Genomic DNA, 27,165 nt, shown 5'->3' with positions numbered 1-27,165 from the left:
TATGCTGGTATCAATTTTGCGTCATTATAAAAATGTATATGACTTCTGTACGTCAATGACTTTTGATGTCAATTAATTGTAATCTTGTATTTATGTTAGAGAATATTATATGTTCATTTAAATATTACTCATCTATTAATACGAAGCGTAATTCGTTTAATACCTAAAGACTTGCAGTGTCTACACCTACTTTGTTGACGTTCGTTCCGTCTATGTATGCGATTACGTAACGTGCTGTTCTGATAATCTTCAAGAATCAAGATAATTAATAACGGCAAGACCAGCATTTAGTACCAGCGAGTTTTGCGGATTTGGAGACCGAGATGAAGCTTACAGGCCAATATCGCTGCGGCCTGGCCTGCTTATTGTTATGTGTATAAATCGAATGCTATATTAATTTACTATAAAAAACAATGTTTTATTTCAATGACATTCTGTGCGTAGAGGTATGTATGTTTCGGTGATTATAAGAATTATGTCCACACAATAATCGTGCAAAGCAGAGACTGCATTATTTCTTTACGGTATAAGCGGTAAGGAAAAACTCATTGGTATCCTGGCTCGTACCAATGAGTTTTTCGGAACTTATGTACGAAATATCATTTGATATTTACCACTAGCTTTTCGGTGAAGGAGGAAACATCGTGAGGAAACCTGCATACTCGTAGTGCATACATTTGCGAAGAAATTCAAAGCTGTGTGTGAAGTCCCCAATCCGCATTGGGCTAGCGTTGAGATTATTGTCTATACAGGGTGGTCCAAACCGTGACGTCCAAAAATCGTGGGCTATCATAATGTACCCCATATGTATGTTAGCCGATTTTTCGTAGTTTTCAAGTTATGATTTTTTAAGCTTTTAACTTTTCCTATGTAGGTAATATTCTCCGACCGTCCTTAGTCTGGGACCGGTCTGAAAACCAGCGCCGGGCACCTAGGCCCGGCACACGCTGAGACTGGAACCCTGTGCCTAATACAAAGATCTTCTCACTTTTGTTTTGTATATGATAACAACTGTTTTATTTTATTATGTAAGTAATTCTAACTCTATTTTATGTTCATGTATGTGGCAATAAACAATTCTTATTCTTATTCTATTCTTATTCTTATTCCTATGAAATTCCGGGGTTCCCATACAGAGTGGCTGAAAAATAACTGCATTCCGTTGCCAGGGAGGTGTTGGGATTATACTGAGCAACTTTTATTATGGGACCAACCCCGAAATCGCGAAAAAAAAATTGGCTTTTTATACATTTTGGCTAGTCCATTTTCTATGGAAGTAGTGTTGAGTCGCTCACTCGTGAGGCACCTCATTTGTACCACTCATTTTGTTAATTTGTCGCAGTACTTCGTACCGCAAAAATGTCTTACTTCACTCCTCTATTCATTTTACTTGATTCTAAAATTATCTTTCTCCTAAAAGTTCTATTCTTAACCTCCAGAATTGCACTCCAATTAAATGTTACTATTTATTTATTTATAAAGGAAGTGATGAATACATAAATATGTATATACATTAAATATTTTTGTCGCCGTTGGAATTAATGGAATAGTCGACGCTGAAAATATGCTAGTACCTCACCTCATTTGAAGTAAGACATTGTAACACCTCATTTTAGTAAATGAGGTACTCATACAAACTCATTTTAAATTGATGTCCTACCCATCACTATATGGAAGGGTAATTTTTTTTCGCGGTTTCGGGGTTGGCCCCATTGTAAAAGTTGCTCAGTATAATCCCAAAACCTCCCTGGCAACGGAAATGCAGTTATTTTTTAGCCACTCTGTATGGGAACCCCGGAATTTCATATGAAAAGTTAAAAGTAAAAAAAAAACATAACTCGATAACTACGAAAAATCGGCTAACATACTCGTACATGGGGTATATTCTGATAGCCCACGACGTGAGGAATCTAAAAAAAAATTTTTGGACGTCAAGGTTTGGACCACCCTGTATATAGGCTGAATTATTATTATTATTTATAGGCGGTACGGTACCGTTATTATTTATCAATACCGCTTCGTTTTGAAGGTACTATACCTGTTGAAATATAAAGTACGGTACCGGTATAAAATTGTAGCAGGTACAACAATTTTTTATAGGTGTACAGTCAGCTGCAGAGAAAAGGTACCACCCCTGCATACAATCTTCTATGCAGGGGTGACCTGCAGCTGACTGTACCTAAACCATCACTGACCGAGCGTAGGCGAAGGTCTCCGTTTCAGCTTGGGCAAAAATACTTTCGTTTGTTCGAATGTTCTCCTTTGCATATCACATTTCTCAAATATCTCGAGAAAATTTGTAAGCAGGTTCGGTAGTTGGATATAATTACTCGGTTTCTTTTTTTTTTATAAGTTCTAATAGGCAGAGATTGGCATAAAGGACTTAAGCGACAGTAGGGTCTGTGGTACTTAAGACCATTGTGATTATTCGTAGTGTCCGACCGAAGATTCGGTTTCGGTTTCGGTTTCGGCCATAAAATCATGTTTCGGCCGTAGTTTCGGTTTCGGCCAAAAAACGGCCGAATCTTTCGGCCTGGCCGAAACATACGAAATAGTACTTCGTATTATGAAACTAAACTATGTGACAAAGACCAAAAGTTGGCGAGCAAGTAGGACAACAATATTTATATATACAGAAATTTGTGTTTCGGTCGGACACTAATTATTAGGTACTTACTGATTACGCTGCGCCGCGTGGAACGTGAGGTGCGTTGGGGTAAGTACATACAAATCATTCAAGAAAAAAATCCCTTTTAAGATCACTCGTGTGTCTGCCCCTAATAGACTAATTCAATTGAAATTTGGTACACATTTTTCACATATGACAAAGAGTCGGTGATCCAAAGATGGACTAGTAACGTAAATAAATAAACTTTTAACTTTGCGGCCATTTTTTTGTATCGTGTGATATATCAGATATTAAATTGTAAGATATTTACTAATAATAAGCATTGGTCACGTAAATTATTTTTAGTCTTTTTTTGCAAGTATGAATGATATAGAACATTATTTCAATTATTTTTAAAATTAAGCCTATCCAAAGGCGACTTGGAAGATGTGTCATGGGGATCTATATTCGTTGGGTGAAAAACAAGTTTTTTTGTCTAATTATCGTTTAAAACACAATCGATCGGCAATAACGCGGGCACATAAAACAAAAAACTTCTTTTTTCACTCATAAAACTCCTTAAACCTAATAAGAGCTAAACAAAAACAAGTGCGAGTCGGACTCGCATTCTAAGGGTTCCGTATATTAAGTCCGTCTCACGCTTGACTGCACATTTCTTATAGATTTTCCTGACATATATAGGTAAAGAAGTACTTTGTGTATTTTTTTCAAAATTTTAGATCCAGTTGTTTCGGAGAAAGTGGGCGGAGAATGATCATTTTTTGCCTATTTTCATGAATAACTGCTGAACTATTAATCCTAAAATTATAAAAAAAGTTATGTTTGAGATTCTTACAATGAGCTCTTTTATTTGATATGTAACACTATATAGTTTAAAAAACATATTTTTTAATTTTTTCATTTACCCCCCCCAAAAATGGCTACCGTATTTCAAATTCTCTAAAATACATTTTATTTACGTTACACGTCCATCTTTGGGTCACAAATTTACATTTGTGTGCCAAATTTACATATGTGTGCCAAATTTCAACTGAATTGGTCCAGTAGTTTCGGAGAAAATAGACTGTGACAGACGGACGGACAGACAGACGCACGAAGAATTATATGTATATGCACTTATCCCAACGCACCTCTCGTTCTACGCTGCGCGGGGTTCATTGCCGCTCCTACCGCCGTAAGTGTAAGTACAACTACATCATCAAGGCTACGATCGAAGATAATCAGTTCAGCACTGAAATAATAGCGGTGGAATGCCAGTATAATATTTAATTATTTATTTTAATTTTATAAATTTAATAGCAAAATAAATAGCGAATATAGGATACTCGTACAAGTAAATCTGTAAAGATCTTAGGGGTACATCAGCCGACATATATTATTAAATTTTATTTTGTCGGCCTTAATTAAATTTCCACCCTGCCGAAACTTTATTTATTTAAATTTTTAATTGAATTGATTTTTCGCCTTATGAATAACCGTATAGAGTAGTAAATAACATTTTACATCTGACTTAATGACATCTGGGTTTATTCGGTTTAACTTTACAAAACGCGTATCTCGACAAAGCCATAATATGCAGAAAATAGTTAACAATCAAATGAATTAAATTAGAATTTAAATACGTCACGTGTGACATGAACAGACAAGGAGAGCAAGATTTAATGTATTGTTTCTCTTTCTTCTTTCAATGGAACGTTTTTACAGTTTCTGTTCCTCAAAAGAGGTCAGTGGTTAACACTAAACTCAAAACGCAATCTTAAAAAAACTTGATGGGTCAATGACCTGTCCCAGTAAAGTGAGGTAGTGTGCGTGAAGTGCGCTTGTGTGTGAAATGGGGTAAATTGACAGAATCTGAAAATTTACCCACCTATACCGTCACCTTAATGAGCAAGTACTTTTTACTTATATTTACAGATGTTTATTTCGTAATAATGATTAATTATAATAATTTATCTAGACTGGCTATAATAACCGTATAATTGCCATATTATTTACGAAATTGGCTATTCCTCACTGAAATAGGTACTGGAATTATATTTAAGTCGTCGTATATAACTACAAAAACATGCATTTAGAGTATTAAGACCTTTATTAGAATTTAGATTAGATAGTTTTGTAATTAAGAATGTTTAAGTATAATTAAGGTTAGAGTTCAGTTATTGGCCAGCCGGATTTCGATTATATCAATTTAGCGAAGTAGAATTATCATAAGGGTTTTACAGACCTTGCAACAAAATCTTAGGATTCAATTGAACGATATAATGCCACAGTGTATTGCATATCGCATGCGGTTACCTGTGCCGTTTGTAGAGGTCATTATAGTACCTACTGTAACACTTCCCAAAGGGCTGTGGGAGCGTAGATATACAGGATGTTTCCTGTAACAGGAGCTTTCCTGTAACAGGAGCAATAAATTAAACTGTAGGCTGTACTCTTCAAACTGACCAACATTTGTTCAGCCACTTTTGAAAATAACTCATATTTTGATTTTTTAACTTTTAAGTTTATTCTAAGACGCAATGTATTGCAAATTTTGTTATGTTTAAAGCGTGACAAGCAACGTCAAACACTGATGTCAGCGTACATTGAAGGCAATATTTATTTTGTATGAAAAAGAGGAAGTCTAAAGGATTCATATTTTTTAAAAGTGGCTGAACAAATGTTGGTCAGTTTGAGGAGTAAAGCCTTTAGTTTAATTTATTGCTCCTGTTACAGGAAGCATCCTGTATACCTATAGCCCTCCAGACTATGCGCGTGAATCGCGGGCGAGTGTGCTTATGCATTTTCACTTTTAAAGTCGTAACACACTATCGCACCGCACCGTGACCTTGGTGCTTCGCACTCATAAGTGAGAGCGAGAAAGAGATATATATCTTTCTCGCTCTCATTTATGGGTACAACGCACCGTGACCTTAAACGGTGCGATAATGTGTTAAATACGGCTTTTACAGTGCGAGTTCGTAAAATGTTATTTATTTTCATTAAATTCCACCAATGTACCTAAGTGGTCGTTGCGCTTACTAAATCTGTTTTGTTGCTAGGTAACTCTTTCATGGTCTAGGGCCAGGGCCGGATCTAGGGTAGAGCGGCCGCTCTAGGCGCCGGATACTGTCTAGCTAGGGTCAATCGAAAATCGAGCATGTTACTTCGATCTTTCGACTTTGGTATTCGATTCAGGCGACCCATGAATTTTAGTTTTTAAATTGTATCCGAATTCGGTTAACGAGCTCCTATTATAACTTGACTTTTGAATAAAAATATTATCAATACGCTGACTTTTTATTAGTTAAGATGCAGGATAACTTCAACAGCAGGGTAATTGGGTACTTTCCTCTACTTAAAATAAATTATTTTACACCGTGCACGAAATAAAGCACCAGATAATTATTTGAAAAACATAGATAGCAGTTATTTTTAAATACTATTTCTATTTAATAAATTGGATTGAAATATAAAAAGTAGGCGAGTTGACCGTGACGTCACTACACACGTTTTCATATAAATTCCATATTAGAAAATAGTTTTGACAGTTCTAAAAAAGAAGCTGATTTGACTAGTAGGAAAGTAGCCAATTTTGAAAATTGCTTACCTATATAAAGAATAATGTATACTAAAGTACTTGACCTCAGCAGTAATAAAAGGAAAATTCAGCTGGCTATTGAAATCGTTGACATCTTTCGGGGCTAGCTTTCTGTCTATAAGAAACGTAAACAGAGAAGTGTACATCAAAGAAATAAAACATCCGTTTTGCCGCTTGGAATTCATTTTATTGTTATTATGGTATACTTACATAAATCAAGCTTTATGTAGGTAGTCTTTAATGACTGTAGGCTTTCTGACTTATATAAAGTTAAATATTTTTATTTTTTAATACCTCTTATTGGTATACAAGTAAAAATATTCAAACATTCTCAAGATCAATATTTACGACTTGCATTCACGCGACTATTGTAAAATGCTAAACTTAGTTTATAATTATGTCAAATTATACATACAATCTAAGTGTAATAAGACTAATAACTGGTTTATTCCTTATCATCAATATCCATGTTCTCTGTAGTAATGATGTCATTAGTATCTTTTTCCTGGCTTGAAGAATCAACTTCCGTACTTGTGGGGATTTCTTGTTCTTTTATAGTTGATTTCACATCTAGCTCCTCTTGTTTAGTAACTTCCTCTTTCTTTGGCAATTTTTCATACCTGTCAAATAAAAACATAATGAAATAAAACATAAAACAAACTGAAGGCATGACCCATTGATACTGTTCATTTGAGATTTTATTTTCAAGGCAGACGGGGCCACACAGAACGGGCCGCCTCGCAAGGAAATTGCCGCGCGAAGCAGCTCTGTTGGCGGAGACGTGTAAAGCCTCGCTCGAGGCAATACGGCCGAGGCACATCTACAGGCTGAGTAATTTCCTCGCGAGGCGGCTCGTTCTGTGTTCGGGTGAACCTAATAAGGTTCGGAATCTAATGTAAAATTGTAAGCCCCGTCTCCATATCGCGCGGCAAACCATCGAACATTGGCTCGCGCGGCAGCCGCGCGCAATGGATACCGGGCTGCCGCGCGAGCCAACTCGATGCGCCCGGTATCCATTGCGCGCGGCTGTTGCGCGAGCCAACGTTCGCTGGTTTGCCGCGCGATATGGAGACGGGGCTGTAGAGCAGGGATGTTGCGAATATCCGCATCCGCAACCGCGGAACTTCCGCATTATTTTCAACATCCGCATCCGCATCTGCATAAAATCGATGTGGATTTAATGCGGATGTGGAACAGGTCGGTACAGGAACTCTTAGCATCGGCGTAAGTGCTAGACTGCTAGGTAATTTAGTCATTAACCAAAAAAACCTATTTGAAATGAGCAGTCAAGCGTGAGTGGGACTTAATGTACGGAACCCTTGGAACGCGAGTCCGACTCGCACTTGGCCGGTTTTTTGAAATAAAAATTACTAAAATGTAATATTTGACGTTTTTTATGGTACTATCTTGACATCCGCATCCGCGGATGTGAGCCTTTAAAAATCCGCATCCGCATCCGCATCCGCGGATGTCAAAAAATCGGCATCCGCAACATCTCTGCTGTAGAGTAACAAAAAAACGTACTTTGACGGTCCGTTCACAACTTCGACGACGTCGTCGTCCTCGTACTTGATATTAACGACGGCTTCTACTTTAGACTGGATGCTTTTCAAGGCGGAATGGAAAATCTTGGAGCTGGCCTGTAATTACAATAGTACATTACTGCAGACGCCGGGAAAGAAGGGCTTGCCGGGTGAGTAGGTATAGCCGGCCGACCGTAGGGAGGCCGGATAGTGATACGAAGCCGGCAAGACCTTTTCACGGCTAGGCATGTATAGTGCTTTTCTCAAACATGCAATGAAATAAAAAAATACACCACTCAAAAAAAACAAATTTATAACCTTTATAATAAAAATCCAACTTCATAACAAAAGTTTTTTAATTTTCCTTCCAATCCCGCCATAATTGTTTTTTTTTTACGGAAGTCGTCCGTATTTCGCGTGTGTAGTGTTCGAATAGACCTTATTAGGGCCATTATACACAATCTGATGATAAGAATCTCAATTTCTATAAATAAAATAAATGCAGAGGATTTTAAATATTGTCTATGGTCTCTGGTGACTTACGTGTAGACAAAATTTTAAATTTATTCATTGAATCATACAGATTCGTATTCTTAATATCAGTACGTTCGTGTATAACAGGCGTTAACACGGATATTTTGGTCCGATAACCATTCATTCACTAAAAATAAAAAATATAATTCGGCTGTTTAGCCTGTTCATAGACACAGACCCCATGTTTACATTAGAATTTTAAAAAAAATTACTTCCCGGCCTAGGCCTTCAATTTCGTATGAAATTCCTTTACAGTTCTCTGGAGTTGCTCCGCCCTAAACGTGATACTTCGAAGCCTGTTATAACGCCCGGAGCGACGACATTTCATTGCATGTTTGAGAAAAGTATATTTTAGTCACAGTGAATACAGTCAGCAGCAGAAGTTGCTAAGTGGGTCAGGTGTTCAAAACGATCTTGACGCGACTTTATTGTTAAGAGAATAAGAGCGTGTCAAGGTAATTTTGAACACCTCGCCCGCTTAGCAACTTCTGCTGCTGATTGTACATTGTTTCAGAGGTTTTTTGCGTTTGTGTGAAATCCATCGGCGGCGGTCTGGGCGCCAGCAGGCTGCGGGGTAGGGTGGTCCAACTTTGTATGGAGAAAACAAGTAGAATACATTTTATTTCCACAAGCCTCTCTTTGTTTTAATAATAAATTAGTATTTCATAAGAAATACTAATCTATGTTCCAAATTTCAACTGATTTGTCATTTAGTGGTCGCTATGATTTTGTGATTTGCAATAATCTCATACAAATAAATAAATACAAACTAACACAAAATAGATAACATCGAAGTCATAAATTTTTGTACGGCAGAATTGTTTCATTTATAGTGTTTCAAATTGTTCCAAAATTTGTTGCTCCAAATTTTATCATGGATAATTTCTATGTATCTTGGTTAAAAAAGAACCTTGCGGAAAAGGAATAATCATAAATTTATTTTTTGGACCACCCTCCTGCGGGGATCATACATTTGATCAAATTCATGTCGTTATCAAGTTTTACTACCTCGTTTACACAGTAGTTTACTACTGGACAGGGTATGTGAGGAGGGACATAGTGTAAACGCCATCCCGCTCATGCCCTAGATCAGCGGTCGGCAACCTTTTAACAGCCAAGGGCCACATAGTAGTTTACGAAGTTGACGCGGGCCTCACTTTGTTAATATTTATGAAATTTATCAGACATTGTCGTTTGTCAATTTTACATACAAAATAGCCAGGGAGGCTCGCGGGCCGCAAGTGACAGGTTCACGGGCCGCGGGTTGCCGACCGCTGCCCTAGATTGCCGTCGGAGGCATGTGTGATGTGCAGTGATCGGGGATTTCTATGCCACTTGGGGTGAATGACCTCAATCATTATGCTAGTATGGATATGCCGCGGGATTCCGGGATTCGTGTGCGATATAGGAGAGTGTTTTGGCATGTTACTGTTAATCAATTAATCATGCATTGCATATATTATTAATATTAATAATTGAAAATTTGAAATTGAAAAATTGAAAACTTAATAATTTTTTGAATAATATTTTTTCTTTAAATCATAACCAACACTGTTTTTTTACAGTCCTTTATTTTATAAACGAATTACCAACACCGAAATAGCGTTTACCTTTCGAACAGTTTTGTTCCTATCGCGGGCCAAGTGGCGTATCCATATTACCATTTCGACTTGATATCCCGCGGTGTGGCATAGAAATCCCGGATCACTGGCGGTGTGTCGTGGTGGTGAGGTACCTGGAGCGAGGTGAGGCGGGCGCGGGCGGCGGCGAGCTGGTCTTGCAGGTCCTGCAGCTGCGCGGTGGCGCCGCGCTCGGCCTGCTGGCGCGACGCGGCGGCCTGGCGCGCGCGCTGCAGCTGCGCGCGCGTCGCCTCCAGCGCGGCCTCGAGCCGCGACCGCGTCGCCGCGTTGCGCGCCTCCGCCGCCACCCACGCGCCCAGGTCGATCACGCGCGACTTGTACACCACCACACCTGCGAGCGAATATAATAATAATAAAAGACGTTTATTCAAAGAGTTTGAACATAGGTACATAATAAAAGTACACAATAATGCTTACAAACTAATTGAAAGGGAAGGTGGCTCAGCTAATGTCTGTGCCAAAAGACTACGGGGCACAGCGGCCCTAAAGACTTCCAGCAACGGACGCTGTTATTCTGCCACCGCCGTATTTATATCTAGCTAAGGACAGTAGAAACATTTACACTATTACACATAGGACAGGATAGCAAAACCGAACAATGCGCAGTGGATAAAAAAGTGCTAACTTAATTAAAATTAAATATCTAAAGGTCACTCAACCAAAAGTGTACGTTAATTCCTTTTGGAGGTCCAGTAAATAAGCCTTGCAACGTAGTTTGAAAACCGCCAGGGACTTACTGGTGGCGGCAAATTGTTCCAGCATTTAGACGCAGCATATACGATTAACGATGGAATAGGCTACATGACTAATTTTTTTTTATGGTATCAATCGATCGGGTTTGTTTTTAGGATCAAATGTCTATATGGGACCCATTGCATTAAAGTAACACAAAAGTCAGAAATTGTAGTCAAAGTCCGACAGTCGCACTTCACTCGCGAAACGGCCTATACAAAACGGCCAGAGGCAGCGCCCAGGTCGATCACGCGCGACTTGTACACCACCACACCTGCGACCACAAATACGATTAACGATGGAATAGGCTACATGACTAATTAGGGTTCCGTACCCAAAGGGTAAAAACGGGACCCTATTACTAAGACTCCGCTGTCCGTCCGTCTGTCACCAGGCTGTATCTCACGAACCGTGATAGCTAGACAGTTGAAATTTTCACAGATGATGTATTTCTGTTGCCGCTATAACAACAAATACTAAAAAACAGAATAAAATAAAGATTTAAGTGGGGCTCCCATACAACAAACGTGATTTTTGACCGAAGTTAAGCAAAGTACTGACAGTACTTGGATGGGTGACCGTTTTTTTGCTTGTTTTGCTCTATTTTTTGTTGATGGTGCGGAACCCTCCGTGCGCGAGTCCGACTCGCACTTGGCCGGTTTTTTTTTATGGTATCAATCGATCGGGTTTGTTTTTAGGATCAAATGTCTATATGGGACCCATTGCATTAAAGTAACACAAAAGTCAGAAATTGTAGTCAAAGTCCGACAGTCGCACTTCACTCGCGAAACGCCCTATACAAAACGGCCAGAGGCCGTGACGTCATCGCCCAAGTTGTAGTATGGACAAAACAAGAAAATTGCGTTTTTGTCGGTGAAATATCGCGTTTATGTATATAGTTGCTATACAATATTTTTTTTTGGTGAAATGTATGGAATCGAATACCCTTACTTTTATCGTTTTTGGAAGTTAAAAAAAACTTAAATTTTGAAACTTTCAGGTATTTTTGCAATTTTTCAATATTTTTTTTTAATATCCACATTATTGTGATAAATTGCTCGTTTGCTATCTATTCTACTAGATTTTGTTATAAAATTCAACATGTGTCAACATCCCTATTCGACTCAAAAAAATATGGACCGTCCTAGTGGATCGATATAGACGACCTACGTCCTTGTGGTCGGACATGGGAAGAAAGAATAGTCCTTCCTTCTCCCTCCGTACAAATTTTACGGGGCCTTTTATGACGATAAAAAAAATCGGCAAAAACTACAATAAAATATAACGTCATTTCCCGATGACGTCTGCCGTATGCTCGAGTGCACACGAAACGTGTGGAGTCAGTTGCCTATGACCCTTTACTTTCATTACCCCTTCGTATGCCTTTGTCAAAAATTTGCTACTCAATTAATAACCTTGAAACTGTAAATTACATAAATGTGTGGTACTTATACGGGACAAGGCACACAAAAGGTTTTATGAATGAAATAGTTCCTTAGAAGTTATATTTCGCAATAAGATTATATATTTCATACTCCAAAGATAACTAAACTTGGTCAATTCATTTATTCGTGATAAACTATAACATACACAAGTACACAACAAACAGAGAAAATTAAACATAATATAAATACATAGTTTACCACGAAATGGTCCCGCCTCAGCATAATGCTAACCCAGAAGTCAGCGCTGATCTTCCGGCGAGGCCATTTGTGGGTCACGAAACGAAACGCAGCTGTACGACACGGCCCCATCATAAAACCGATTTTTAAATTATATTGATAAATTTGAATTTCGCGCCTTTTATTACTGACAAGATTTGGTTGACCAGCATTAAAAACTTATTTACCCTTATCGCTGACGTCCTTAGTTTCGCTAGAGGTGGATTCGCCTTCGGCAGGTCTGTTGAACACCGGCAGCAGCTCTCGATTACCCGCTGCAATTCCGGCCTCTAGTTCAGCGATCTAAAATAAACATACAAATTATATTAAAAACCGGCCAAGTGCGAGTCGGACTCGCGCACGGAGGGTTCCGCACCATCAACAAAAAATAGAGCAAACAAGCAAAAAAACGGTCACCCATCCAAGTACTGACCCCGCCCGACGTTGCTTAACTTCGGTCAAAAATCACGTTTGTTGTATGGGAGCCCCACTTAAATCTTTATTTTATTCTGTTTTTAGTATTTGTTGTTATAGCGGCAACAGAAATACATCATCTGTGAAAATTTCAACTGTCTAGCTACCACGGTTCGTGAGATACAGCCTGGTGACAGACGGACGGACGGACGGACGGACAGCGGAGTCTTAGTAATAGGGTCCCGTTTTTACCCTTTGGGTACGGAACCCTAAAAATGAATACATTACCTTCCGCTCTAATTATTTAAAACTTTCGCTGCGTTTTTTTAAAGTTTTCTTTAACCATTTAAACTCCACGCCTTACCACGTCGTAACCTAATTGGAATGCACAAAGGTTAAAATTAGGCTAACACAGTGCGTGTCTGTGGCCGTCTTTGTCGGTGAAATGTTAAACAAGATGTGTTTGACGCACTGACAATCCAACCTCTAGACTGAGCTTAGGCCAATTCTTTCATGAAACCGATGCTGCCAAAAATACGGCGGTGCGGGGGGACGAGGTGAGCGAATCCCGTGCCGTGATTGGTCCGTTCAAAGACACGGACCAATCACGGCACGGGATTGACTCGAAGATGGAGTAACGCTACCGTATGTGTGGCAGAGGGGGTAGCGCGACTATGCTATGTCTAGAGGTTGGATTGTCTGTGGTTTGACGTCAATTAACTTACGTGAGACGGCACCTCCTGAGGAACGACCGCGGTATCGAGGGGCAGGTCTTGCATCGCCTCGTGTGAGCCAGCCACAAGATCCTTGATGGACTGGATAAGGCTCCTGCAGATAAGCCAAGATAAGATAAGATTAGGATGGCCATTTCATTTCAAAATAATGATAATGGCGTGGATCGCTGTGCTGTTTTGCTTTATTTCAAGCATCATGGGACATTGCAGTGTGTACAAATACAATAGTGTAATATGTAGTACATACTAGTAGAGCTACAGTAGAATCCGCTTATAATGACATCGAAGGGAACTGAAAAACACGTCATACTAAGCGGATGTCATATAAAGCATAGTTGTACAACTTCTTATTTTTGTTAAGTTTTCCAAATTAATCTCAAATTCCTTTTTGAGAGATGAGTTTTATTAAACTTGTAACAAATATCAACTCGTCACTGAGAATCAAAACTAAAATAACTTACATGCCACGAACGCACCAAACGTCCTCGCAGGGAAAGACGTGGACACGGCCACGAAAACCAGCAAACGTGTCAGTATAACCGGACATAATTTCATTGAAATAGGATTTTTAGGTCATAGTAAGCGGTTTGTCACTATAAGCGAAGTCATCTTATCCGAATTTGTCACAAAGAGTTTTATATGAAAACCAAACTTCGCACAGTAATTACGTCATAGTAAGCGGTTGGTCAGTATAAGCGGAGTCATAATAAACGGATTCTACTGTACTAAATACGAGTAACTTCAAGTCGGCAAAAGAGTTACCTCTAAGGGCCAGTTGCACCAACCACACTTGACAGACTAATCAACGTCGCCGAGTGAACTATGAAGCTTCCTATATAATAAAATTTAGAGAACGTTTTAACAGTGACAGATTCACTAACCCGGAGACCCCGGGGTTAACCGGTTAACCCCAGGTTAGTGGGATGGTGCAAGTGGCGCTAAGTATCATAACCTCGATATATAAGCAATGTTATACAAAATGTATGATATTATGCCATAAACCCCTGGGACATCCACAGACTGATTCATATTGTAGATTTTGTTTCTCCACCATCAACCACAACCACCTCGAAACTATATTTGGCTGTAACTTAGCCCTAAGCTCATGAAGAGGTTCTGCAGGTCCTTCTTGGTGACTTGTCCGCCGCGGGCCGTGTCGAAGTACACGAGCGACAGCAGTAGGTAGGATGGTTACCAGTACAATTAGACACTAGGTTAACGGTTTAACCGGTTAACCCCGGGTTAGTGGGATGGTGCAAGTGGCGCTAAGTGTCACGGCCTCGACATACACGCAATCTTATACAACATGTATGATAAGTCATAAACCCCTGGGACATCTACAATACTGATTGACGTAGATTTTATTTGTCCACCATCAACCACAACCACCTCGAAACTATATTTGTGTGTAACTCACTTGTAACTGAAAGTGTCCTTGATGCAAACTTTCTCAAGCACGCTGCGTATCTGCGAGCGCGACAACTGGAGCCCTAAGCTCATGAAGAGGTTCTGCAGGTCCTTCTTGGTGACTTGTCCGCCGCGGGCCGTGTCGAAGTACACGAGCGAGAGAAGTAGGTAGGGGTCGGGAGGCAGTTCCACGCCGCGGCTGCGACGCCGGGGAGAGGTGCTGCGCTCGTCGTCGCTGGCAGACCCCTGGATCACAAAACAGATACAGTACAGAAATCAATCTACATACAAAGTGCGCTCGAGCAACGCACACATAGACACTGCTCACGGACACGATATCTCGGACCGGTTGGGACCAGTGCGAACGCGAGTGCCATCCGCTTGAGACACGCTTCTGTGAACTTTTTTGTGCAATAATGGAGAAACTAAAAAAAAGTTATTATAACTGTTCAGTGGATGGTTGTTTAAATTCAACATTAAACAGTGAATTGTCGTTTTTTAAGCTACCAGTGGTTTCAGAAAGGTAAGTAGGTATCTGCTTGTATTTCGATGGTTCGTTTTAACGTTAAACAGAAAAGTTAGGTAGGTAGGTATAGGTAAGCACCCCGCCCCGGCCACTACTAGATACGAGTGCCACTACCACGAGTTTTTTGTGCATAAATCATAGTCGACAACCCTAGAGCGACCGCCGAGCGTAGGTATGAAAAGTGAAGTACATACATGTGATTGACTTCTGTACTGTATCTGTTCTGTGCCTGGATGATGGAACCACGTCAAAAACAGTCAACAGGCTTCTAAGCCACGCTTGAGATGTAAATTGACACATTCAGCGCCGAAAACCCGACAATCGAGTATTTTATGATTTATGATAGACAGGATCGTAGTGCTACACCGTTATATGAAGAAATTTTTGTAGCCTGGCGCGGATGTCTTGTTTGGCTGGGTGGCACTGGCAATTAACGTGTTAATATTCGATCACTTTGAATATAAAATAAACTAATGCGTAAGGGTGGTATTCCACCTGTCAAATTTCTTTGTCCAATGTGTGTTTTATCTCGCATTTTGCTTGAGAGAGAGAGTGAGATGCCATGAGATTGGACAAACATATTGGACAGATGGAATACCACATACATTGTATACGGGTTCACATGATAATTGTCAAAGTCCCCTTATTTGACGCTTAAAAAACGGGAGTTAGCTACTAACAGCTACACTGGCAGCATAATGGCGGACTGTGCGATGTTCATGATAAAAAAATTCAAACATAAACCAAAGAGACCACCATGAACATCAAAAATTTCGTTATAATGTATCATCAATGTTTTCTATCCTTCGAATATGGAAGAGCGGTCTATACTCTAGCAGCAGGTATTTCGTTTTGTAATGTACGCGTACTTCGCGGTACGTCGACGCTTGAATTGCCGAACTCTCCGCAGGACGAGCGTCACTCCTTCGTACAGTGTACACCCACAGACAAGACATCCTCTAGACTGAGCATAGTAACGCTACCCCCTCTGCCACTTATACGGTAGTTTTACTCCATCTTCGAGTCAATCCCGTGCCGTGATTGGTCCGTGTCTTTGAACGGACCAATCACGGCACAGGATTCGCCCACCTCGTCCCCCCGCACCCCCGTATTTTTGGCAGCATCGGTTTCATGAAATAATTGCTCTAAACTCAGTCTAGAGGATTCCTAGTCTATGTGTACACCTACCCGAAGCGCTGGTGGCCTAGCGGTAAGAGCGTGCGACTTGCAATCCGGAGGTCGCGGGTTCGAACCCCGGCTCGTACCAATGAGTTTTTCGGAACTTATGTACGAAATATCATTTGATATTTACCAGTCGCTTTTCGGTGAAGGAAAACATCGTGAGGAAACCGGACTAATCCCAATACGGGCCTAGTTTACCCTCTGGGTTGGAAGGTCAGATGGCAGTCGCTTTCGTAAAACTAGTGCCCACGCCAATTACTGGGATTAGTTGCCAAGCGGACCCCAGGCTCCCATGAGCCGTGGCAAAATGCCGGGACAACGCGAGGAAGATGATGTGTACACCTACCCGTCGGTCGCGCCGCCGTGAAGCCTCGCGTCTGTCATCTTTTTTGTCCTTTTCCTCCTTCTTATCCTCTTTCTTATCTTCCTTTTTGTCATCTTTCTTCTCATCTTCCTTTTTGTCATCCTTAAATTAAGAATAAAATTATTTATTTCATATAAGTCAATTACATTATCCATTACCAGTGTTTTGTATATAAAAAACCGGCCAAGTGCGAGTCGGACTCGCGCACGGAGGGTTCCGCACCATCAACAAAAAATAGAGCAAAATAAGCAAAAAAAAAACAAGCAAAAAAACGGTCACCCATCCAAGTACTGACCCCGCCCGACGTTGCTTAACTTCGGTCAAAAATCACGTTTGTTGTATGGGAGCCCCACTTAAATCTTTATTTTATTCTGTTTTTAGTATTTGTTGTTATAGCGGCAACAGAAATACATCATCTGTGAAAATTTCAACTGTCTAGCTATCACGGTTCGTGAGATACAGCCTGGTGACAGACGGACGGACGGACGGACAGCGGAGTCTTAGTAATATGGCCCCGTTTTTACCCTTTGGGTACGGAACCCTAAAAAACTATTTTATTTCAAATAATAATTAATAGGATATACCTTCTTTTCAGCTTTGTCAGCACTCTTTTCGTCTTTAACTTCCTTGTTCTCTTTTTCTTTGACTTCCTTTACTTCCTCGACTTTTTCGGGCAAAGTGTAAAGCGTCTTGTAAATGTAGAAGCCGAAATCTCGCATAAGCATCTCGTTCAAGAGCTCGGCAAACACGAACAGCTATAAACAAAAACAATGTTTTATTTGACGACCGGTCTGGCCTAGTGGGTAGTGACCCTGCCTGTGAAGCCGCGGTCCTGGGTTCGAATCCCAGTAAGGGCATTTATTTGTGCGATGAGCACAGATATTTGTTCCTGAGTCATGGTTGTTTTCTATGTATTTAAGTATTTGTATATTATATATATCGTTGTCTAAGTACCCACAACACAAGCCTAGAGCTTACCGTGGGGCTTAGTCAATTTGTGTAAAATGTCCTCTAATATTTATTTATTTATTTATTTATTATTATAATGTTGTTTAAAATCTATGGCCCTAGTGAAAAAGGGTACAAGTCTCGGTTAGCGCAGGTGTAAAAGGGTGCAAGTTCCACGTAACACTTATGCCCTTTTACACCCAAGCTGCGCGAGTCTTGTACCCTTTTTCACTAGGGCCACAGAAATATAGGTATGGCCGAAAATATAGTGTACCTAATATCTTTTTAACATCACTCAGTCTAGCTGAACCCTCAATTTTCAAAGTTACACATTTATTATACAAATTTTATGTATAATCAACATTTTCATTTAATGAAATCAATAGGTACAAACAGCAACACTTAACTGTACATCGGTGGACCTTATTATAAAAGGCATAAGGTCCACCCATGTACAGTTAACAGTGTGGGCGATGGTACCAGATGACGTACTTTGCGTTCAATGTTGTAATACTAATTCAGCAGAAGAGCAGTGACATTTAAAGGCATTGCTCCTGCAGAGTCCGGAGTTAATAGGCATTACGTTTTTTTACACTACAAGTCACTGTCATCAGAGGGCCTACCGCGAACCATGACGCCTTGCCTCCCTGTCACACTTACGTACGAATTTGCAAGTGCGAGAGAGGTAGGCCCTCTGACCTTTAGTCCGTGGACTGGACGCACGCGATGCAGGGCGACGAGGGTCCGCTCAAGGCCGCTCATACATTTGATTGAGCGGAATGTGTCAGACAGGTATTGTAAGGCATAATTATAACTAGTGGCTCTGTGAGCTGTAGACCTCGCGAGCAGAGCTTAAAACTGAATAAATGTATGGCAAAAATATTTATTAAAATATAGGTATAGTACATGTAATATAAACAAAAAACTACATAAAGCTACAAACAAAAATTAAACGAATACGCTTAACCCGCGCTTGATAAATAAAAAATACGGATTTTTTCTTTTTTTTTCAAAATAAAAAATAAAATAAAAAACAACTATACGAAATTTAAGTTAAAAAAAATACAAAAAGTTATGTAGCAGTATACAATTACTGGGGATGGAACCAGAGACCTGCCGATGCAAATAAAAAAAGCGGCCAAGTGCGAGTCGGACTCGCCCATGAAGGGTTCCGTATTTAGGCGATTTATGACGTATAAAAAAAACTACTTACTAGATCTCGTTCAAACCAATTTTCGGTGGAAGTTTACATGGTAATGTACATCATATATTTTTTTTAGTTTTATCATTCTCTTATTTTAGAAGTTACAGGGGGGGGGACACACATTTTACCACTTTGGAAGTGTCTCTCGCGCAAACTATTCAGTTTAGAAAAAAATGATATTAGAAACCTCAATATCATTTTTGAAGACCTATCCATAGATACCCCACACGTATGGATTTGATGAAAATTTTTTGAGTTTCAGTTCGAAGTATGGGGAACCCCAAAAATTTTTATTATATTTTTTCTATTTTTGTGTCAAAATCTTAATGCGGTTCACAGAATACATCTACTTACCAAGTTTCAACAGTATAGTTCTTATAGTTTCGGAGAAAAGTGGCTGTGACATACGGACGGACAGACAGACGGACAGACATGACGAATCTATAAGGGTTCCGTTTTTTGACATTTGGCTACGGAACCCTAAAAAGCGAACGTTTGCAAAATACGCCATTATAGTTCTTACTAAAGCTGACGAAATTTAGCTACTCATTCTCAAGTAAAAACTAAATATCTAAATACCGCCAAAACCAGCGATACAAATTTTCTGAATTTTTGACCATTTAATCTATAAACTTATCTCAAAAAGAAAAAACTCTTATGATACCGATACGACTATTTGTTTAGGCGGGAGCTATCACGACTCCGCCATTTTGAAAAATTTCCAAAAACCGGATCGACAAAAAAATTTTATTTAGTCATAGAATTCGGTCACAAAATTTCACGAAAATCGGTTAAGAATTGCGACCTGTAGAGAACATCCGGACATACAAAAGCAAAATGCCCGAGTCAAAACGTAGACCTTCGCTACGCTTCGGTCAATTACCTCAAAGCTGTGCTCCTTGTTGTCAGTGATGCGGTAGTCGAGCAGGAACGACAGAGTGGCGATGTTGCAGGTGAACTTGCCGCCCTTGGCCGTCGCCGACGGGTGCACGAGAATGTGGGGGGTATTCGGCACTTCGTAACGCGACTTTAGCGTCTGCCTTTCTTTCTCCAGCTATAAAAAAAAACCGTAGTAAAATCTTCTGTCATCATCATCATCTTCCTCACGTAGTCCCGGCATTTTGCCACGGCTCGTATGAGCCTGGGGTCCGCTTGGTAACTAATCCCAGTAATAGGCTACATGACTATTTTTTTTTATGGTATCAATCGATCGGGTTTGTTTTTAGGATCAAATGTCTATATGGGACCCATTGCATTAAAGTAACACAAAAGTCAGAAATTGTAGTCAAAGTCCGACAGTCGCACTTCACTCGCGAAACGCCCTATACAAAACGGACAGAGGCCGTGACGTCATCGCCCATCTGGACCACATCGCCCGTATGGACAAAACAAGAAAATTGCGTTTTTGTCGGTGAAATATTGCGTTTATGTATATAGTTGCTATACAATATTTTTTTGGATGAAATGTAAGGAATCGAATGGTACCCTTACTTTTATCGTTTTTGGAAGTTAAAAAAAACTTAAATTTTGAAACTTTCAGGTCCTGTAATTTTGTAATTTTTCAATATTTTATTTTAATATCCACATTATTGTGATATATTGCTCGTTTGCTATCTATTTTACTAGATTTTGTTATAAAATTCAACATGTGTCATCCCTATTGACGTGGGCACTAGTTTTACGAAAGCGACTGCCATCTGACCTTCCAACCCAGAGGGTAAACTAGGCCCGTATTGGGATTAGTCCGGTTTTCTCACGATGTTTTCTTTAACCGAAAAGCGACTGGTAAATATCAAATTATATTTCGTACATAAGTTCCGAAAAACTCATTGGTACGAGCCGGGGTTCGAACCCGCGAACTCCGGATTGCAAGTCGCACGCTCTTACCGCCACCAGCGCTTTTTTCTGTATGAACACGTAAATTTGTAACACACTTGTAACAACACAATATGTACATGAGGGGTCTGCAACGTCGCGCGTGTGGAGCAAGCAGGCGGGTGAATGAAAAATAGAATGAGCGCTGCTGACTGACGAGGGCTGATTTTTTTAAAATTAAGCCCAGTAACCCTTTACTGGGCTTAATTTAAAAAAAAAAATTGTTGTTTGGACATCGGATGATGGTAGCATGATGTAGTCCGAGGGCGTTTTCTAAAATAAATATTGAAAACCCGATTCTCCCAGATCCTGGTGTTTTTGGGTTCTTTCAACTCAGAATCACTAGCATATTCAATCCTGATGATAAAAAAAATTGTCCCAATTTTTTTTATGAAAATTGTACGTTCCACTAAAGTGTCATCCAATAGAACTTGCCAACTATGTAAACAAAAGTTACTAGTAAATTGACAGTCAGTGTCAGTTTTAGTATGGCGGTTTGTTTACATAGTTAGCAAGTTCTATTGAATGACACTTTACGTCACGTTACATACAAGTGAACATTTTTCTCATACTAAAAACGTGACGTAATGGAATGGACATTTTGGCACATCTTTTTTTAATGGTAGGATGGAGAGTGCTGTCGATTCTGAGTAGAATGAGCCCAAGAATGTCTAGATTTGAAAGAATCGGGTTTTCGATATTTATTTTAGAAAAAGCCCAGGAGGAACCGGGGTCATTCGAAGCATGATTTTTGGATGATTTTTCGGGGTCAAAAATAACGTAATTTATGAACAGCCCCTAACGACGAAAAGAGACTTGAAGGAACTGTCATAGAGTCCATCATTCGACGAGAGAAGTATAGTAAAACGTAATAGTCATGGGACCGAAATGCCATGTAGACTACAACATGTACTTAGAATTTACTGATACCTATAGTTCGTTTTTTTTTAGCATTAGAAAGAACTTGAAAGAAGGTAAGCGATTTTGACATGTCTTTTATTGAAAAACACTTTTTAAAAATCAATAACTATTACTTATGAAAGCAGAAGACTATAAAATATCGTATTAGATTCATAATTGTTACATATTTACCGTAACTTATTTTTAAAATGTGTTTTTGAATTAAAAGACACATCAAGATTGTTTACCAAATTTCTAATGCTAAAAAAAACGAAGTATAGTGAACTTACCCTTTTCAATTCCTGTTCAATTTCCTTCTCAGACTTTGGTGGCGGTTTTTTCTCTTTTTCCTCCTTTTTCTCTTTTTCCTCCTTTTTCTCCGTCTTTTCCTCTTTCTTGTCTTCCTTTTCCGCTTTAGGCGCCTCATCCTTGTCGTCGGGTATCTCGATGGAGTCTTCTTGTTTAGGCTTGTCCTTTTTCTCAGGTTCTGCCTCGTCGTCTAGGACTTCCACCTCGTCGCCTTTGGTATCTTTTTCTTCTTCCTGCTTGACCAGTTTAGAAAGACGGGACACCAGTTGAGCACGCAGGCCTATGAAATAATATAAATTACCTTCAGAACCTGGGTTCTGGGTTAGCTGGCTAACATGTATGAAACATATGTACGATAATATCAAGGCTACAAGCTTGTAAAGCCCCGTTTTCATATCGCGCGGCAAACCATCGAACATTGGCTCGCGCGGCAGCCGCGCGCAATGGATACCGGGCTGCCGCGCGAGCCAACTCGAGATCCATTGCGCGCGGCTGCCGAGCGAGCCAATGTTCGATGGTTTGCCGCGCGATATGGAGACGGGGCTTAAGGTTATTGAACTTATGACACAATTTTATTTAAATATTTACCTTTGCAGCTGACATTACGAGCTCTCAGCTCTTGGCGCAGTTGATCAACTTTAATGGTCCTCAAATCGATCTTGGAATAATGTGTCGGCTCAGGCCTGTCCTCATCATCGTCATTCTCATCTATGGTTATAGTACTGTCATCGTGGCTTGGCGTATCCTAAAACACGAGCAATCATTGTAGACTTTGTAACATTCCCACGGTACGTTAAAGAAGTTTAAAGAAATGTTCGACTTTAATAGTTCAGTTAGCAAGACAGTTGTAGAATATGAATCTATTGTCTGATGGAACTTTTATATTCCAATAAAATAAAAAAAGTTTACGGGTCTATGGTCTTTAAATTTATAGAACTATTGAGTAAAATGAAAAGATGGAAATATAATGTGAGATTGTTGTAGTTCGTAGCGTCTCCTTGACATCGGGGGGCAGCAGGACGCGCAGGCATCGCGCACCGGGAGTCGGCCGGATATAACCAAACAAAACTGGGAACAAACAATTTTGGATTTGTCCGCTGTCGCAGCCTCCGGGGCGAGTGCAGCGTCCGGGGCGAGTGCAGGTGCCGGAGCGGGCTCGGCGGCTGCGGGCGTCGGCGCGGCCGCCACCTCGGCCGCGACGATGTCGAGGTTCCTTATCGCGTTGTCGCAGGCGGTCTTATATGTCTCCTGAACGTTGGCCCACTCGATACGCGAAGGCTGCGCCGACCACACGTCGGGCAGGAACAACACCACACACTCGAGCCGCGACTTGCCGTTGCTGCCCTCGCGCCAGTAGTAAAACTCCACCATTCGGTACCTGCGCGGGTAACACAGTTATAGTACCATACTCACAAGACCGCGATCACTGCATGGACGCGACACATCCGGGAGAGTCAAAACTGCCGTTTTGGTAGGTCGTACATCGATACTGCATCCGATAGATCGCCATTCGTGATGTACGAACGCCTCCATACTCTCACAAAAGGAATGTGTTTGACCATGACTAAGTTTACGGAATGGTAAAACATTGAAAACTTCTTATTTTACTTCAGGGCACGGCTCTACTTACGCGTAGCATACGAAAGCTGATTCTTACATTTTAAAATAAGAAGTTTAATTCTTAAAGTTAATGGAATCAGCATAAAAACAGCATCAGGGCAGAAGACCAGAAAGCGGCGAACGTAAAAAGTGAGACTTACCATTGGGTGCAGTTAGATAAATCAATTCCAGTCAGGGCCTTGCAGGTGCGTATGGCGGTTTTGACCAGGACGCTGGGGTCAGATTGAGGGTTGTCGCCATCCAGAGAAGGACTCCATGGTCCACCTATAGCAAAATTTTCACCACCTTTTCCTTTCTGGCCAACAAGGAACTTGATCAGACGGGTAGGGTGCAAGGGAGTTTTGGAATTGGTGGAGCGTTTGTCTTTCTCATCTACTTTAGTCAGCCCACATTTCTGGTAAAGTGATTCCAGCGTTGGCATGCTGATTAACATCACCTAAAAGAAGACAACACACAGAATTTACTAACAATTCTTATGTAAGTTATTATGTAAAATTTAATTTCATATTGTGAATTAAGAAAACATTGAGATGTTGTCAATAAAATACCTTTGCTGAAAATCTGTAATCCGCATCAGGAGGTTCCAAAATGGCGTCATTGCCAAGCGGATTGTCGATATCCTTGTTCATGATGTAGTACTGACACGGGTTGTTGAGCGACAGCGGAGACTGTGGTGGGAATGTCTCTCCCCATTTCACTTGGGCGTTGAAGAAGTCAGACGGCACGTACATGTTAGTGTACCTTTGAGACAGCGCTGGGACATCTAGCTTCTCACTGTCACAGTAAAAAACAAAGTTATTTGTCGAAGAAAGTCTGTACCATGTATGATTGTGTTTCCATAGTATGCATAAATTAGTGTACCCCATCAATAATTGATGTGATTGTGACTACACAAATTGATGATAAATTCAGGTTATACTATCCCATGAAATCAATCGCAATACACAATTATACAATACAACAGTACATAAGATATAAACAAAAAAAATTGTATGGTGTTAAGTTTCAAATTCTTTACATGTAACTTTGTGCTACAAGGTCTAAACCATAAGCATAATTATTTACCAGACGGTAAATGTGAACCATCCATACCCCTGGACTATAGCCTCTAACACAGTGGTTCCTAACCTTTTCAGTCCGGTCACCCCTATGACTAACTAGGGAACCTGATTTTACCCCTCCTCCCAATGGTAATAAAAAATAAAACGTGGTTTGTTGTATTGTTATATTAGGTTAGCTTATTATCCCCATAAAATACCAGTTTTACCCATACGGGGGTAATTACCCCCAGGTTAGGAACCACTGCTCTAACAAATCTAAAGTATTGTTCTATAGAACTTACTATGTAAACAAAAGTCACTAGTAAAATTCATATTTTTTGACATTTCAATATGGCGGTTTATTTACACAGTTAGCAAGTTCCATAGAATGATACTTTACCAGTCAAATTTAAAAACACTTACATGTCCAACGGCATACGTGGCACCCTGACTACATATTTGACAGGAGAAGGCTGGTGAATCACGGGGCGCTTGCGGGGCGGTGAGTCTCTCCTGTTTACCCTGTTGTCGTGGACATTCCTTGAGCGCGAGCGGCTTCTGGTTCTTGAGCGTTTCTGAACAATCCATTTTAATTTTAAAATTTGTTTATAATGCAAAAAAAAAAGATATTTAAACAACTGACCCTACCTACAATTCATAGAGAATGATTTCTTTTCGGAGAAGGTAAAGTATTGAATAAAAAATATAGTCAAGTATGTAATAGAACAGCACTATTAAGCCTCAGTTCTTAAACAAAATAGACAATTTTTTATTGAAAAGAATATGTTCAAAATTAAGATACCCCATGAAGTGGCAGGAACCGGCTCCGGACAATTTACTTCATTAAATGTGAAATTTGATTAATTAAATAAAATCGAAATTCAAATAACTCAAAAATGATGTATGGCACTTGAAAGGATACCATACTCACTTGTGGTTTTAAATAATGACAAAATAAAGTTAGAAATTGCATACAGTATTTAAGCAAAATTCAGTTTTAAACAGGGTCCAATTTTGAAATCATTCGGAAAGATCATACAGGGACAGAAACCTTCGAGGAGAAAGTTTCAACATGTATCTAAATTTAATTTTAAGGTACCGTGAAAGATGATTACAAAATAAAATTATAGCACCATGGTGATTTTTGCTTGGCGTTTGTACAGTACAGCCCTCAATTAGCTATTGTTTGTCATAATAAGGTAGTTTTGACTTATGTATTTTATTTTTATTTGCAAGAAAGGGATAAAACATAAATTTAGGGTTAGAGTTCAGATTAGTACAATAAATAAAATGTAAAATAATTTACCCTGTTATCTCTGTCTCTGACATCTCTGTTATCTCTGGGTCTCTGCATACGGTCCTTCCTGTTAGACTGTCTATCGCCCGAAGGTGGTGGTACGGCATTATAGTTGTTGCTTTTTGGGGGGTTCTGCTTCTGGTTACCAGGCCCGTTTTTAGGCAGCACCTGGACTCTGGTCGCGTTCCACTTAAACGGCATGTTTGGGTTGTAGTTTGCCTCCACCAGAACTCTGTCGTTTACTTTTGGAATGATGCCCTTAGCGCACACGGAAGTTTGATAGAAGACATCGTGATCGACAAAGCCGAAGTCGTTGTGAGTCTTTGTTACAGTTCCTGTGAACACCCTCTGCTCGCTGGATGGCGCCGTGCCGCCGGATGAGCTGTTTTGATACATTCCCGGGTTCATAGCACGTGGTGTCGGGTACGCAACGACATTGCCCGGATACATTTGACCTTGAGTCATTTGATTCATTTGCATTTGCCCTGCCATTGGCATGGACATGCCACTCTGAGCTTGCATCATACTCGGGTTAAACACAGCCGGAGTTTGTTGGAATGGCATCATACCCTGTTGTGTCATCATAGAGTTAGGGTCCATGATTTGCGTGTTCATGCCGGTCATATTTGTATTCACGTTTGATCGCGCCCATGGCGGGTTTTTAGCCCCGCTGCCGGTCTGCATTTTCACTTAGATCAATAAAAAGTAGCACTTTTCACGTAACTAACAGCAATAACATTTAAAACGTTATACACGGACGCGCACAGCCACAATATGGCGCAGGCGGCAACAATGAAGCCGTGTCTATGGTATCAATGGTATGGCAAGCATCTTGTCTATGGTTCATCGACCGGAAGTCTGAATGTCACCTACAATAATGTACAGCCAGAATAGTACGCCCGGATAATGAGGAGCAACCGCGGAAAACTAAACTTTCGTTACCTGCGGCTTTATCGCTCTTGCATATTCGAGCGATAGAGAGGCAGATAAGTACCTAAAGAAATTTCATTTTCGTTATGAACAGAAAAATTAGAAGTATGTGCGGA

At 40.2% G+C, this 27,165-nt stretch overlaps 2 protein-coding genes across 2 annotated transcripts in view; one reads left to right on the top strand and one right to left on the bottom strand.

Annotated features, from left to right (window-relative positions):
* Nucleotides 1-27,165, top strand: part of LOC134649589 (abl interactor 2) — a 289,784-nt gene that overhangs the window by 13,336 nt on the left and 249,283 nt on the right. The window lies entirely within an intron of this gene.
* LOC134649654 (cell division cycle and apoptosis regulator protein 1-like) lies at nt 6,638-26,868 on the bottom strand. Its single transcript, XM_063504493.1, has 16 exons — nt 26,129-26,868; nt 25,246-25,397; nt 24,331-24,556; nt 23,923-24,218; nt 23,243-23,540; nt 22,751-22,907; nt 22,144-22,442; nt 19,962-20,132; nt 17,511-17,681; nt 16,909-17,028; nt 14,865-15,100; nt 13,439-13,541; nt 12,488-12,602; nt 10,002-10,237; nt 7,734-7,849; nt 6,638-6,829 (listed from the first exon to the last, which is right to left on the bottom strand). The coding sequence occupies exons 1-16, from the start codon at nt 26,801-26,803 to the stop codon at nt 6,655-6,657; spliced, it is 3,546 nt and encodes a 1,181-aa protein (XP_063360563.1). The 5' UTR covers nt 26,804-26,868; the 3' UTR covers nt 6,638-6,654.

The sequence above is a fragment of the Cydia amplana genome, chromosome 7 (genome assembly GCF_948474715.1).
Source record: "Cydia amplana chromosome 7, ilCydAmpl1.1, whole genome shotgun sequence".
NCBI lineage: Eukaryota > Metazoa > Arthropoda > Insecta > Lepidoptera > Tortricidae > Cydia > Cydia amplana.
This window is presented reverse-complemented; position numbering and strand designations above follow the sequence as displayed.